This window comes from Natrix helvetica (genome assembly GCF_964273705.1).
Source record: "Natrix helvetica genome assembly, chromosome: 1".
NCBI lineage: Eukaryota > Metazoa > Chordata > Lepidosauria > Squamata > Natricidae > Natrix > Natrix helvetica.
In genome coordinates, this window is record NC_138548.1 from 307,689,817 (window position 1) to 307,706,180 (window position 16,364).

Below are 16,364 nucleotides of genomic sequence, written 5' to 3' on the forward strand. Positions count from 1 at the left end.
GGCGCTGAAGAGGAGAACTCTTTATTATGTAAAGTGGACTAGCTTGGCCTTCTTAATGGCCCATTGACAAAGTGGGGATGGGCCGGAAGCTGCAGGAATTTACTTTGTGTTTAAAATGTGTTTCTCCCTTTTTCACATCCAGGAAAATATAATATTCTGCCTTTTCAATATTTCCTATATTTCATTTTTCTGGGAGAGGGCTGGGTGATAACTTCCAACAAGTACATTGCCTTTATATAGCAAATGCTCAGTTAGATTAAGGATCCCTAATGAGGCAAGACTCAAAAAGTTGCCCTATGAGGTCAAATAATAAACTGAATTTATTTGAATTCAGTTCTGCCCAGAAATTATTGAGAACTAAATTCAAGCCCTCCTAGAGTATCTAACATTAATATTTTTATTTCTTTTCTTTATCTCCTTGCAGTGCTGCAGTTAAAAAATCCTGAGCATTTGTGAAAAAGTCAAGTAAGGGCATCAAGAAATAATCAGAAATATGAATTATTCCTCAGTTACAACCCCCATCTTAAAATAACACCCATGGATATTTAATGAAATGTTATGATATGTTAAGGTCAAATGGTGAAGAAAATCTTAGGAAACCAGAGGTTCTAACAATGATTCCAAAGCTTGGCTGTCTTTTAAAACACCATCACTGTGACTCAGCAAAACTATTGAGAAATTGCAGCTCTTCCATGCAGAACATGTACAGTTTACTTCCTCATTTCAATATCGCAAACTGCATTTGTACATTTCCACATGTTTCCACATATAACAAGGAAACGACACCTTTAATTTCACTCCCTCCAAAACAAATACAATGCTAATTGCTTGAAGTTGATTTAAACAAGTAACAGCTTCCCATGAGCATTCTTTCCATTCAAAGAATGGTTTAATCTTTTCCTCCTTCTTATTGTCATTCAAATGAAAATCCCACTCGGTTATGGGAAGAAGCACCACCCTTCTTAGTTATCAGATAAAACTGCTTTCTTCTGAGACAGCTCTTGTCTATAAAAAGCAAAGCAAAAAGAAATCACAAAATTCCACTCAATAGATCATTAATGGTAAATAGTTCTGGCAGGCTTGGGTACAATTCCAAAAATCAGAATGAAGGAAGATCACAACTTGGCTCAGAGGCAGGGAAGATAGTGGGGCCTCCCCAGAGTAGGGACGTTAAAACTCGCGTCCCGTAGGCCGGATGCATCACACACTGGCCAAGCCCACCCCCATTTTAGCGAAGTAGAAAAAAGTTGCGATACATCACCTGGCAACAAGGTGACACCGCAAGTTAGACATCCCTGCCCTAGAGAGAATCCAAGGCAGGAAGTCCAGCAATCAGAAGAAGGAAGAGGAGGTAGAGAGCACAGATAGTGAGAGGATGTCCACATAGCTTCTTTGTAGACATCAGCGTGACCACTTGGGGAATGCCATTAGAAACTATGTCAGGGATGGAAGTTGAGAGAAGCTAGAGAGATTGGGGGAGCTAGAGAGTAGGAGAAGGATTACAGTAGTGACAGTCACAGGAAATATTAGAAGTCAGGTGGCCATCACAATGGAAGAGTTATAGGAAATTTGGTTTCAATCCTCTTTTCTGGCTTCCCAGACACAGCCCAGGTTCTAGATGCAGAATCAGTGAAAGCTTTAGATTGAAGTTAGAATTATCTTTGCAGAGAAACCTGGATTCCATCTGTTGTTGTGATTGGGGTTATACATTTCCTGAATAAGCAGATGCACTATCTGGAGTTTCTACTCAGCTCCTGCTAAGGCAGCAGGTGGAGGCCATGATCAGGAAAATATTAAGCTACCTCGCCTGGCTTGCCAGTTGTCTCTTTTATTGGACCAGGAAATAGTCACACAAGTGATTCATGCGCTTGTCATCTGGAGGAATTAAATCTCTGCAATTTGTGCTGCCAAGAATCTGTCCTTAAAGGTGACCTGGGAACTAGAGCTTGACACAAAATGCTGTTGCTAGCCTACCTGCTGACCACCGCTAAATAATCAATTTATTAGAGTAACACCTATACTTTGGATACATTATTAGCTGCAAGTAGACTTTCAAGTCTAATTGGCATTTATGAAACCTATTTGTTGAAATTATCTTCTCCAGAAACAATCCGACCAGCCAGTACATAGCAGAGATGAGGTAGCACTGTAGGAGCCTTAGAGAAACATCTAAGTAGCACTCCTCTTACTTTGGAACAGCTTGCCTCTCCCAGTTCAGTATGGCTTCCACCATGTTAAAAATTAGGATGTTTGTTAAGAGCCATTGTTTTTTTGATGGATTATTGGATGGAACATTCCACTTAGGTGCCTATCAGTGGTAAAACATTTTTTTTTATAATTGCAAACTGACTAGAATCTGGAGACTAAAAACCATACAATTGACTACAATATATTATTATGCTATTATAATAGTACATATTTTATTTTAATATAATGTATTGATTATTCTGTTGGCTAACATAAACAAGTACTGCATAGAATGACTCTGAAGTCCAACAATTGTGTGCAAAATGTTGTCCAGCTGCAGTATTTAATTCATTTGTGGTATTAATAAATATTATTCATATACAATAAAGCAATTACCAGCCTGACTTCAAAGGAAAAAAGGGCATGTTTTTCAAAAGCTTTGAAGGTAATAGCTTGTAATACTTTGGGTTGGGAAGAAATACCTCCCTCCAGGTTTGTCTTTTGACACAGCAATGGGTTTTGTTTACTTAGCATGAATCATCTGGAGATGGTGTCCAAACAAAGCATACATTATTTTCTCTCCACCTTTATCACAAAATAATAAAGATTATTAGGCCTGTTTGTAGTGACTGAACTTCACTTTCATGAAGAGCTTTGTGCTGTGGACGTAACAGGATTCTCTTGATCAAAGCTGTTAGAAGATTCAACTTGACAAGGCAATTCACTATCCTCAAACCACGTGGGTCAGCCCTTTGGAAGGCGGCAGATTTTAGGCTAGCCAAAGTATTTTCAGACTGAATAGCTTTGGTCATCATGTGCCAAACTGCCCAGTCTGAAAGACCACGAGAGCCGCCATCAGGCTGGTGGCTTTGGTGGACCCTACAAAAACTCCCACAGCAATGCTGAAGCATCTCAGCTCAAGAGTACTTTAACTAATAGCGTGGAAAAGCGTTACTCCACAGCCTCTATATGATTGCTTTATTTCACTTTTAGAAGTAAGGAGATCATACCGCTTCATAAATAACTTAGAAGGGAATTATTTGCACAATAAGGTGGCAAAGCAAGTATCCTCTGATAATCTGTACATTCCTACTTATTGTGTCAACTACTGGTAGGTACAGCAAAGGTTAGACAGGTTATATTAATTCAGATTTACTGAATGTGGATATTGCTATTTCAAGAACACTGAGCTTTTTCTGGCAAAACGTCTACACTAAACTAGTTGAAAGTCAAAACTCCTGTCACTCTTGTGGGAAAGGCACCATCAATTTTAATCTACCAGACAGCAGGAGACATAGAAAGTACAATAGCTGGAAACCTCAAATGAGCTTCTCACGGTGTTGGTATTTCATGAATTAAAACAAATTACAAATTATAGTTTGGGTGTATGCATATTTTTTCCCAATTACTTTTAGAAGGTTGGTTGCTTTTGCCAAGATTTGTCATTTTCCCCAAACATCATAAATACTGTACAAATTATATACAGGTGTGTGTGTGTGTGTGTGTGTGTGTGTGTAATGTGAATGTACTAAAATGGCAACAGAAATTAAAAAAAATATTTGCAAGCTAAGCTCAGTTAAGTTAAAGTCTTATCAAATGCTAGCTATTTTCAGCACTGTTTAGAAATAGCAAACAAACAAGATTAAGCAGAAAAGCATAAAAATATCACCTGTAGGATTATATAAGAGCAGTCAATCTTTGTTCAAAGAAATGGTTTCAAGCTAGTTAAACGTACAGATTGAAATTACATCTTGTCCTCTGTAAGATGTATTAATTTTCCAGTGCAGACATGACTTTAGACATCCATTTTTGAATAAGATGTGAAGAATCTCATGCCAGCAATGATTTATTGCCAAACATTCCTTCCCTTGAGGAATTCAAAGCTTGCATAATGCAATGACTGTTATTTCTTTACACCCACTTTTGTTCTACATTGTCATGTTTCCTTAACATCTTTTGAATGTAAGTCCCATCATGCAAACTAAAGATTACGAACTGCTTTTGCCTAAATAAAGCATATCTGGATGGAGACGGGAAAATCTATCATTCAACTGGAAGACAATATGCTGACTTTAGCATGTCTGTGTTCTATAATCAAATTAAGAACAAAGCTATTCCAAGTTCTAAGTTAAGAAGAACTGGTATATATTAATCATAGTTTGCAAATTCAAATAACAAGTGTTAATAGAAGACTTTCATGTTTGTTCATTGAACTGAAAAGCAGCTGCATACAGAACTAAAAGGCTCATTCTATTACGTAGACTGTTACCATTATCTGCAATCTTAGAAATAAATCTAAAAGAGGAAGTAGACTTTGAATGGAAACATCATTATCAACCATAAGTAGAACTTCATTCATTCAATTTTATACAATTTAGACAAGTTGGAAATAAAATTACCTGGCTTTGTCAAAGTATTTCCCAGTATAAGCCATACCGCAGGCAGCACCCAATCCTTGGCCAAGGGATCCAGTAGCCACATCAGTGAAAGCTTGTTTCTAGAAAAACAAGACGACAACAATCCAACAAACAGAACCTCCAATTTACAAATATTAAGACTCTGATCCTTTGCCATAAACACCCAAAGAATATGTATAGTTCTAGGAACTGCCAACATTAACCTAAATATTTATTAACAAATAACCAAAACAAGACAGTTGCACTGGTCATACTACTATATTGTCACGAATTAAGATTGTACCAAGAATAAGAATTAGAGGAAGGAAATATTTTATTTTCATTAGGTATTCCTGGGAAATTGTAGTAATGATTTTGTCAAGCAACTTTTTTTCCCCCTTTTACATCAGTTGGGTGAGGGATAGGAGTAATCAGAGGAGTTAAGACTGATGAAAATAGAAATGTTGGAATAGCAACACAAGCTTTAACTCTTTTCTGTATGTATTGCAGCTTTGGATGCATACTCAAAAGGGACAGAGGTTGTACTGCAATTTCGCAATGCTGTTTTGCAGACGATGCTGGGTAAAGCAGAACAAAGTTGGGGCACATCTCCTTGTGTTTGCTCTTCTATAGGGATGCAGGAATACAGGAAAATCCTCACAACCATTCGTTTAGTGACTTTTCAAAGATATGATAACACTGAACAAATAGGGGAAACAGCAGGTGCATGGAGGTCCAATGGTCCCCACCAGCACTTTGGTCTTGTGATTGTGATCTGAGTGTTAGGCATTTTGTTTGCACTTATGATTGGTCGCAGTGCACTGTGATCATGTGATCATCTTTTGCAACCATCCTTGACAGCTTCCCCAGAAAGTCAAAGGGGAAGCTGGTTGTTTTGACCTCGGCTTCTCCAAACCACAAAGCAGACTTCTTGTCCCGACAAAAAAACCTTTTTTATTAAGTTACTGAGAATTTCTCTCATTCACATCCAACAAAGTCTTTCAAGGGTGAATTTACAGTCACAAACCTCATCTGGCTTGGAGAGCTGCCAGGTAGATATCTTCAAAACTTGGCAAGGAGCCTCTGAGAGTCACCAACCAATTAATTGAACTAATTGTCTCCTTCAAACTCCACTCCCCTTTTGCTCCTCTTTTATTCCCTAAGGGAGGGGCCGTTTATTGCCCACTTGTGGCCTTACTCCCAAGTTGGCCCTTGTTCCTTAGCTGATCCCTTTGTCTGGCAACTCTGTGCATGCGCAAACTGGGAACAGGCTCCAGCTGTTTGTCTGCCTCACTGATGTCTGACTCCGAAGGCAGCTGATAACTGTCAGGCAGCTCCATTCCTGCCTCTGACAGAGAGCCCTCATTAGAGCCTTCTCCAGACTCCAGGACTGGCCCATGTTCCTCCCCAACCTCCTCACTGTCCGAATCTGCTGCCAGCTCTGCTGGCGGGCCACAACACTGGTAGGGAAGGTTGCAAATCACTGAAATAAGTCTCCTCCATCTGCACACCTGTCCCCTCTGCACTCCAACCACACTGGCCACTCAACACAACCTTCCTGACTCTCACAATACCTCATTCACACTTCTTGGCAAACTCCTTAGTCTTGCCACATCTCCCCCCACACAACCATTTACCTGCCCACAAGTTTGGCACTTTTAACATCGTGCCAGCTTTCTTGCTGACTTTGGTTGTGGCAAACTGGCAAGAAGTTGACTCACCTAATGACTATGGGATTCAATTGTCAATGGCAACTGGGACTGTAGTGATTGCCATTGCTAAGTGATGTGGTTTCACATTACAACTGCATAATTTAGAAATGGAAATTCCCGTCCCAATCGCCATCGTAAATTGGGGATTATTTGTATCCCAAAGATCAAATTAGATTTTTGAATCCAAGATACACAATCACAATATATGAAGGGAATAAAAGCATCAGGAATCATGCAATAGGACATCCATACCTGGACTGCAAAACAATTCAGTAGTCAAAACCTAATCGAGATTGACAATGTCTAAATTTGGCATTGTAGCAATTCCATCATTTGCCTATTGACATTACTATGAAATTGATGCAAATGATGTCATTTGTTTCAAAGCCACTTATATACTTTAACATGTGTTTGTATATAACAACACTTCCTTTTCTTAATTAATCAATTAAAGCAAGGTTTTGCAGTAGAACTCTTTTTGCTTGTTTTAATTCATTGACAATTCCTTAATTTTCCTTATTTGTCCAATCCACGTTTGCATTTGTGAGTTAATTTTTATTAGCTAAAATCACCACATGTGTTGCATAGAAGATTCTGTAAGAGTCACTGAAACGTCAGATTAAAAGGTGACTGTGGTTCCTAAAACACTTACGGGGACAGGATGCCCTTCTAAAATGGAATCAATTTTTCTCAGTTTCAGCAACTCTGGTTCCTGAATGAAGCCTGCTTCAGCCCAAACAGCATACAAGATTGGTGCTGCATGACCCTACAAGCAAAAACAAAAGTCTAGGATTTACAAAACATCTTAGGAAGAACACACAACCATGAAACAACATTAATGATTAGAATAATCTGCAAAACAATATACAAAAAACTCCTACCCCTACCTAGAGTTAATGAGCAACAAAAGAAATTAACAGTAAAATTAATAAACTGCCAAGATGGCCGACTCCAAAGAAGCTAAAGAGAAGACAACAGTTATAACAATAATTTGTTTTATCTATATACAAAATCTCAAAAAACTCTTAATATGAAATCCACAAAACTTTCTGCTTTGTTTATTCATTTTTCTCCAACAGGATTAAGACCATTCCTAACTTATTCAGCCACAGTGAATTGCCACAGAAATGTAAAGATCACTCAGTTTACCCCATCTGAATTAAATGATGGCTAATTTTTCTTGATTTAAATGAATGTCCTAACAGATCAATAACAATTTGCTGTCAAAAATCTACAAGTCAGTACAGAATTCCCCCTCTCATATTTTTATACCGTTATACATAGGGACGAGATGGCTCAGTGACAAAGACACTGAGCTTGTCAATCAGAAAGTTTGGCAGTTCGAATCCCTAGTGCTGTGTAACGGAGGGAGCTCCCTTTGCCTTTACCTGATACCATTATATAACAATTCTGCAGTAGAATTTATTTTCCCGCACTAATGTTAAGCAGTGGAACCTTCATCCTAAATTCATTAATTTAGAAAAATGGGGAAATAGTGCCTAAAACGTTCTAGCTCTTACCTTGGAAAGAATAAATCGGTCATTGCTGGGATGCCTGGGGTCCTGTGGTTTATACCTCATAGTGTGAAAAAACAGCACAGACATAATTTCGGCAGCACTGCAACATGATGTGGGGTGGCTGGAAGTCAAAACACATGAAATTTTACAACAGCAGTTTCTTGTCAGGTAACATTCCATACTTGAAACACCAGCATGCCCATTTTCTAATCTTCTACTGGAAAATATGTTATATCATATATGTAATGGTGGTATCTTAAGTAAATGCAGATCTTCTCTTATTTTATCTAAAATGGATATTTAATTATTACTCTTACTAACAAGAGAGACAGTAGGAGCATATTTTCTACTGGAAAATATGTTATATCATATATGTAATGGTGGTATCTTAAGTAAATGCAGATCTTCTCTTATTTTATCTAAAATGGATATTTAATTATTACTCTTACTAACAAGAGAGACAGTAGGAGCATATTTTCTACTGGAAAATATGTTATATCATATATGTAATGGTGGTATCTTAAGTAAATGCAGATTCTTCTCTTATTTTATCTAAAATGGATGTTTAATTATTACTCTTACTAACAAGAGAGACAGTAGGACCATGCTTTTTTTAGTACTATCAAAATCAGCAATTGTTGTGTTAATGAAGTCTACCTAATAAATAGTTGAACCTACTTTAGTTAAACAGAGTTGTTCTGGTGGGAAAATAGGAGGAGGAAGAAGTATATTTTCTGTTCAGTGCATTGTGTTTCTTATAAAGTACTAATAGGATAAAAATCAAATCAAATTTTCTTAATTTTTTAAACTGGGGTAATCTTCTTCTCTTACCAAGAACATAACAATTCCTAACTACTGGTCTATATAAAATATATGTGTGTGTGTGTGTGTATTATTTAATTTTTAATTTTCAAGTTTCTTTCCAAGAAAAACATGCAGAAATAAGCTTGCAAAAAATACATCCAGTAAGAAAATGTTCTCTCACTTTCTACACACTATCTTCATTTTAAACAATATTACCATTCACCTATTTTTGCTCTAAATTTATAGTTTTAGGTGAACCCCACAAATATATCCAGTTGTTGCACGAACTGGCTAACAGTAATGCCTTTCCTTATCATCTTTCACTTGGAATATGTCAATTCAATTTACACAGGGCAGCCCTGAGGGTATTTTGGAAACTGCAGCTGACGCAAAAATGCAGTGGCCCATATGCTGACTGGGAAGAAACAGAATAAATACAGTGGAACACCAATTTTGCAGAAGCTGCGTTAGTTGCCAGTTGGCTTCAAAGTTCAATTCACGAACTTTTTTTTTTAATATGAAGCCTTTTATGGCTTGGATCCCATTACCTTCAGAACTGTCTGCTCCAGGTAAAAATCTACCTCTCCAAACATTTTGCCTGGAAAGATATGCTGCAGGTTGCAGATTTATTTGTTTCCATATATAATAAGCCAATACATTTCTGTAATGATTCAGTGTAACTGCAGATAAGCTTGGTGGACTTAACTATTACTCTGTACTACTTTGGTAAAACACCCTATTTATAGAACAACTATATTATATATTTTAATTTGTTTTACCTGTTAGCATTTTAACATTACAAAAATGTAACTCATCTTATATAAGTTACATATTAATAAAACTCTGTAAAATATGTTTGTGATCATTGTATCAATTATATCTTATACCTTAAGACTAATCCACTTATTAACATCACACATGCTACTAATTTTTGAAACACATGCAAACACACTTTTAAAACACATGAAGTAAACAAAGGTTAGTGTCCATTTCTTGGTAAGTATTTGCACAATAGAAATTCAATTTAAGACAGAAATCATCACAAATTAGTATGTGTATTTATACATGGCAGTTAATAAATAATCCTAACATGCTTGCTTAATGCCCATTTCTTAGATCTTATAAATGTTATACTTAACCATCTCTCTAAAGAACTGCTGCTTTGGGGAAAAGATTTTAACAAACCTATTGGTGAACAAGTAGAAGGAAAGAAACAGATTAAAACAGTTTACAGGAAAAAAAAATCAGCGACAGACACTACCCAAGACCAGAATCAACTCTTAAAAATTAATATATTTATTCTGGCAAAGGCTTTTGTATAGTAGAGCTAACTTTTGCACTGTTGTAACTAATATAGCTCTGGTCACTTATGTTTAGGTCAATACATTTTTAATTTACATTGTAGAAGACCTATAATATTGTTAACACTTTAAATGATAGCACCATAAAACTGGATTAATAAAAATAAATATTGAAAACTAATTAATTTACTCGTTAGTAAATTTTTGCACTTACAGTTCTAATCACTAGAAATGCAAATATCATTAAGTGCAATGGATTGAAATATCAATTTACAATTTGACTGCAGAAAAACTGATGCTGCAAAAAAAAAAAGACTTGCAATTTTTATTATTTTGTACAAGATTTTCCAAATGAATTGAAGTATTTAAAATCTATGTCTCAGAATAAATGGATTTTATTTCACACTTCACCTGTCATTGGAATTTAGTTTATAAAGTATGATCTAAGTTTTTAAATGTAATAAATCACAAGTTCTTATGAAAACTGATTTATGTATGTTCAATTTATACATGTAACATAAATGTTAGAAAGATAGGTTTTTTTAAAAAAAATATCTTATAATTTTTTTTCCTTTAAAATACTCCATCAATTAATTGTTCTTTTTACTCTCCGAAACAACAAGTCATTCAAGGATCAAATTCTGTTAGCTCTAGGACACCCAAACTGTTTGCATTAACACAAAAGCACTTTCAACAATCCCAAATCAAACAGAGCTGCATACTAAAATTCCTGTTTAACACGCACAGTTGACTAAGCAAAAATCCACCAGAGGCAGGATAAATTATGCCGACAAAAATAGCCAAAGGAAATGAAAAATAGCCTGAAAGCATACAGCAGGTAGCCAGAACTTTTATAAGAGTTTGTATTTTATATCTATATCTATATCTATATCTATATAGATATATAGATATCTATATCTATATCTATATCCTAAACTTGGATTAAAGATGCACACCTACGATAAGCAACAAGTGGGCATCATTTCAGACACCTACAAAGGAAGCAACAATTGAGATTGCCTATGATGCCACACCAATAAGGCTCTGCTAATGCCTTATCCATGGCTGTTTTTTCCAGTTAAAGTAGGCGCTGCTAAGACACACAGAATTTTCTGAAACTCCTATATCTGTGTAGCTAAGGAGTTTTAACTTTTTCAAAAGGCTTCTTCTCTTCAGTCCAGCTATATCACACAAAAACTGCAAGCCTGTGGTAGCCCATTAACAATTGTGGATGTCTAGCTGTAGAAAATAAAATGGATACTATTTTGATACAGCTACTGCAACAACACATCAACAGTATGAAGTGCAGTACAATTTCCTCCAAAAGAGTACCATAGTTTTGCTTCACCATGAGGAAGCAATTTCCTATTTCTTCATTTTTCCACTTTAACTGATCTTACTTCTCACAAGTTAAGTAATACCATCTACAAAAGAAACGGGCCAGTATCCAGCACTATTTAATACAACGTGCATATTTCTGACAGAACGAATGAAGAGGTAACAATCCATCTCTTTGCAGCTATTTCTTTATCAAATGCAACGTGATTAAAACTTAAATTGCTTATTTATTCTCATTTGTAAAATATACTTCCCACTTTTCCACATGAAAAATAATCACACAAGAAGACACAAAAACTCTAAAGCTGAATAAGATTTTCATTTTAAAACAGTAATATTTATACAGAACTTGCTAACCATTGCTAGGAGTTACCAGGAGTTTATAAAAATGCTTAAGACATCGTAACAGAATCCTCAAAGTGTCAAGAGTGTCCCGAGTCCTTCGGGAGAGGGTGCGGCTAAGAAATAAATATATTATTATTATTATTATATTATATTATTATACCTAATCAAGGTAAAGTGGGGGGGGGAGCTTCTTTCTCATGCTTTCTACTTTCCCAGGAGTGAGATGTCTTTTTCTTTTTGGGGGGTAAAAGTTCTGCATTTCCAACATTCTATCACATAAGCAAACACAAACAAAATAATAAATGAGATGTTTTATCTACAACTCTGGTTTATACCTAAATTCCTCTTATGCTTTTACTATCAAATAAATCATCTACAGCAGCAAGTGACAGTTGAAACTGACAGCATAAGGTTCTCAAACAACATTTCTTCATTGCAGCTATTATGAAACATAAGCAATACTTAAAAGTCTGTTTCAACACTATATTTCAAAATACAATTTTACCCCACAGGCAGCCGTGAAGCTTTTGTGCAATCCAAGATCTCCTAAATTATCATCTTATTTTGTTCACTTGCTTTTAAAGTAGAATTAATGACATATGTAACAACTGGTCACTGTAACTTGGCCATGCTGCAAGGTAATTAATTTATTGGGAGAAATATCCCACTAAAAAAAACCAGGACACTATTCTCATATTACAATCCAGAGATAGTCATTTTAAGGCCAAAAGCACAGCAGAACTGATGGAGTAGGGTTTTTTGCATTAATATTTAACCATTTCTGGGTTAACTCTATAAAGCTCCATCCTGGCAGATGAATTCAAACGATGGCAAAACGTCTTGTCACTCAGTAATCTAGATATAAAGGGGGGAGGGGAGGGAAGGTTTTGTGGAAGTTGTGAGACAAATGTGCACAATGGCACTTTTGTCAGAAACAAAACCTTTCAGAAGGTTTCAGAAGTTGGATTTGTTTGATGTGCTAGGAATAGGAATGGTGGAAAGGAAAGAAGGAAGGAAGGAAGGAAAGGGGGAAAAGAGCCACTCTGCTCTGAACATCTGTTTGACAGCAGATGATCGCTAGGCAGAGTGGTACCCCGGTGAGGACCTGGAGGATGATCGAAAGGTAAAATAGACTTTCTTCAGCGCCACCTTTTCTCCCGCCCGCCACTTCCTGTAATTTGAACGGTGCTCCCAACTCTTCACGCTCTTGTGCAAGAACTGGCCAAGCCTCCCCTCCGCAGCACGTGGGAAGAGAAGGAGAGATCGACACGGGAGTGCAATCGACGTCTGCATGGCTTCCACGATGTACCAGTTTCTCCTCCTCCCTTCCCAGCATCTGCGATGCCAGGCCTCCTGGAAGGGACGCCGTGCGCCTAGCCCCACTCCCTGCACTTTGCAGCCTTGCCTCTCCCTCCCAAGCCCCTTCTGGCTCACCCAGAGCCGGCCGCCGAGGTGGCCTTGATGGAGTTGATGCGAAGGCGATTAGCCGTGTCCTTCAGGGCCAGCAGCGTCTGCTGATCGGGCTTATGGTAATCCTCCATGGAGAAACAGGAACGCGGCGGGCAGCGAGCTCGGTTTACAGACGGCAGCTGGAGAGGAAGGCTCGGCAACTGGCGGAGGGAAGGCGGAGCAGCTCAGCCAAAGTCCTGCCAAAAGGCGGCGGGAGGGGCCAAAGAGCGCGGCTGGGCTCTGGCATGGGCGGGGCCTGCCTGGCGGGAAAGTGGGCCGTGGAGCTCGGCCTCGCTTCCGGAGGGTGGATGGGTGGATGGGTGGCGCGAGGTCTCGTGGCCAGGGCTTCAATCTCTCTCCCCCTGCAGAGATCTCCCCAAGCCTTTCTGGGGGGCACCCTAGCCGCTGCCAGAGAGAGAAACAGACTAACCACCTCTTTTCTGACTGGCGCACTTTCCAAGCGCCTCTTGCTTTTTCCCCCCTCCCCTGGTGGGGCTTTTTTTTGGGGGGGGGAAGGGGGAGTAATTTTTAAACCCGCGAGGACACAAGACACTCACAAATGTTTTTATTTTACTTATTTAGTTTGTCACTCATGTACAAGGTATCAGGAATAAGAATAAGCATGGACAAGAATACAGGAAATGGGAACAAATGAATGAGGACAGTAGGACTATTTTTGCTGAGTCGGCAGCAAGTAAGGACGACTTTGGGGAGCAAACTGGCAATTAGGTTAGGTGCCCTGGTGTTTTGACCAGTTTAAAACACACGGTGCTTTCAATCTTGTCCCTGATACAAAATCCAAAGAAGAGACTGGACAGCCATTTGTCTGGAAAACGCTATAATTTCCTGCTTGAGGAGGGGTTTGGACTAGAAGAGCTCCAAGCTCTCTTCTCCATTCCCGAGCCCTTCTTTTACTGTTATCGCCGCAGAGCGATGCAGCGCGCGTGTATGCCTCGGTTTCATTGCTTACGGTGATCTTAGCTTAGGCAGGCAGATGCTTGGGTGGTAGCCCCGCTCAGGGATACAGGTTGGGGCTTGATCTGTTTTGGCTAGATTTAAATACATGTTTCAACGGGTAATTATGTAATCTGCCATTTCCTTGTGTAGCAGATGAAAGTTGCGCCTCTGACCCGTCGTACTGATCGCTGAGATTGTTGCCATTTTTTTTCCTCGAAGAATCTTGGGAAGTGTAGTTCTCGGAAGTGGCTGGCTTGTGCAAAGACTGAGATGCTGCTGGTTTCATTCACTTTTTCTAACCACGCAAACGATCGTACTGATTAAAAACCTTCCGTGTTGAGGTTTAGGTAGTCACGTAAAAAGGAGCCACATGCCATGCACTTTTTTGCCCAATTTGATGCAGCAAGATTGAACCACCAGTTTAGGCACCTCCTGAAACTGATGGGTGTAATATTTTAAATCAGTTTTGAGATTTGATGACATACCCAAATACCCCTATTTATAGATTGGGTTGTAGTAAGTTAAAACCCACCCACCCCTTTGTCAATGAGCCATTAAAGTCTGAGCTAATCTACTTTACATAATAAAGGTAGTACCAGCCTTCCACAGAAACTCACCACATGGCATCTGGGAACTCAATCAAACTTGGGACTCAAAACAGCCTAGAGAGTTGCCCCTGCATGGCCCCATGGGAGTCTGACAATCAATCAGAATACATTTCTTTCACAGGAACAGGAAATAGAGAGGTGGGGCCGAACAGAGTATAAAAAACCCAGCAAGCCCGTCTTCACTCTCTTCTCTTCTTCACCCAACATCTGGAAGCATGCGACCCCCCTTTTCTGTTCAGGAACTCAAGCCATGTGATCCTGTCCACCATTAAACCATCTTTCCAAGTAGCCCCCATGTCTTCAGTGTCTTTTTTCCCACTTGGAGCTGAACCCAGAAAGACATTTCTTCCAACAGGATTTTTTTAAAAAAGTGTGGAAATATTATTCATTTTTTTAAAAAAAATATTGATTCAGCAGTTTTTTTTTCATGTACAATTCAAGATGGTGAATGCACCAATACTCCTATTTTCCCCACAAAAACCCTCTGAGACTAGTTGCATTGAGAGAGTGGTTGCCAGCTGATTTTTCATGAATAAGGCTAACTAGAACTCAAGTCTCCTGATTTGTAAGCCAGCACTTTAATCATTTTGTCCCCTAAAACTGAACAAAATAAACATAAAATGCTTGGGGTTTTATCAATTCTGTAGCTTGCTGGCTCTAAGAGAAAACACAAATCCAGTGTTTTATCCAAGAGTTGGTCATGGCCCTTTACAAATGCAAAAATAGCTGTAGCCATTTTTGTGGGGGAGAGAAGAGGAATTTGCAAGTACTGTATGGTATGAATAACAGAACAAAAACAAAAAACAAAAAACACCTGCACCCATGTTTGCTCATGCCCATTTTTGGAATGTAGTTTTTGACTCGCCCAATGAAATATGGTATAATTCTTGACTTAACATGCAATGTCTTAAGCTAATAGTTGTGTGTCCCTACTTCAAAGACTTAAATATTTATTATAACAAACTTGTGACACAAGGTTCAGTTTAGTAGACTTGTTAACCTCATGATCTGCTCCCCCTACCAATCCCACACTATAATTTTGAAATGATAGCAATTAACAACCTTAAAGTTTGGAATTAGGATACTTTAAAAATGGAAATAAAATAAATTTACCATGTTGTCTGGATTGGTCATTTTCTATTTTATATTGAGGATGATTCATGTTCCCATATAGAGAACTGAGAACACTAGGGAGCTTTGTAATCATATTCACTGAAAAGAAAGCTTCTATTTTCACATTTCCCTTATTTTTTCATTCTGTTCTATGTTTTCTAAAACTTTTAATCAAACATAATGAATTGAGACCTCAACATAGGTACCGATGGGTAAGCTGTAGTAATTAACATTGACAAAATTCCTTATTTGTCCTCAAAATTGTCCTCCCCCCCTTCCATTAGTAGTAAATTCCCCTCCCCTTATGATCGCACTATTTATCTAATGAAGTCTTTTAAAAGCTCTTAATTCTCTCAATATCTTTTTCTGCCAGGTGCAAATAGCTCATTTTTCAGTTAGATTTTATCAGATGCAATGCTCTATGTAATCATGGTGGAAAATATGTAAGTATGTATCAGAAGTTGTCTTTCCAAAAGATCACACAGCTGATGCAAGGATGGCCTTCCTACAGAGGCTGCTTCACACGGATTTTGAGAGCAACTTAGGAAAAGGATCCTTCTGAGAGATCACAAGGGTAGCAGCTGTTTCACAAATGGTGCAAGGTGGCCTCTGCAGTAAGGCTATACGTTGCATTGGC

General features: G+C 38.2%; 1 protein-coding gene across 1 annotated transcript in view; it reads right to left on the minus strand.

Moving 5' to 3' along the window:
* Positions 1-13,242, minus strand: part of TKT (transketolase) — a 29,236-nt gene extending 15,994 nt beyond the window's left edge. Inside the window, exons 1-4 of the mRNA XM_081937083.1 lie at positions 13,035-13,242; positions 7,816-7,933; positions 6,948-7,061; positions 4,587-4,684 (exon numbers count right to left, since the gene is read on the minus strand). Of these exons, the coding sequence (XP_081793209.1) occupies positions 4,587-4,684; positions 6,948-7,061; positions 7,816-7,933; positions 13,035-13,141 (437 nt within the window). The 5' untranslated portion in view covers positions 13,142-13,242. The remainder of the gene's footprint in view (positions 1-4,586; positions 4,685-6,947; positions 7,062-7,815; positions 7,934-13,034) is intronic.
* Between the last annotated feature and the right edge of the window lie 3,122 nt (positions 13,243-16,364).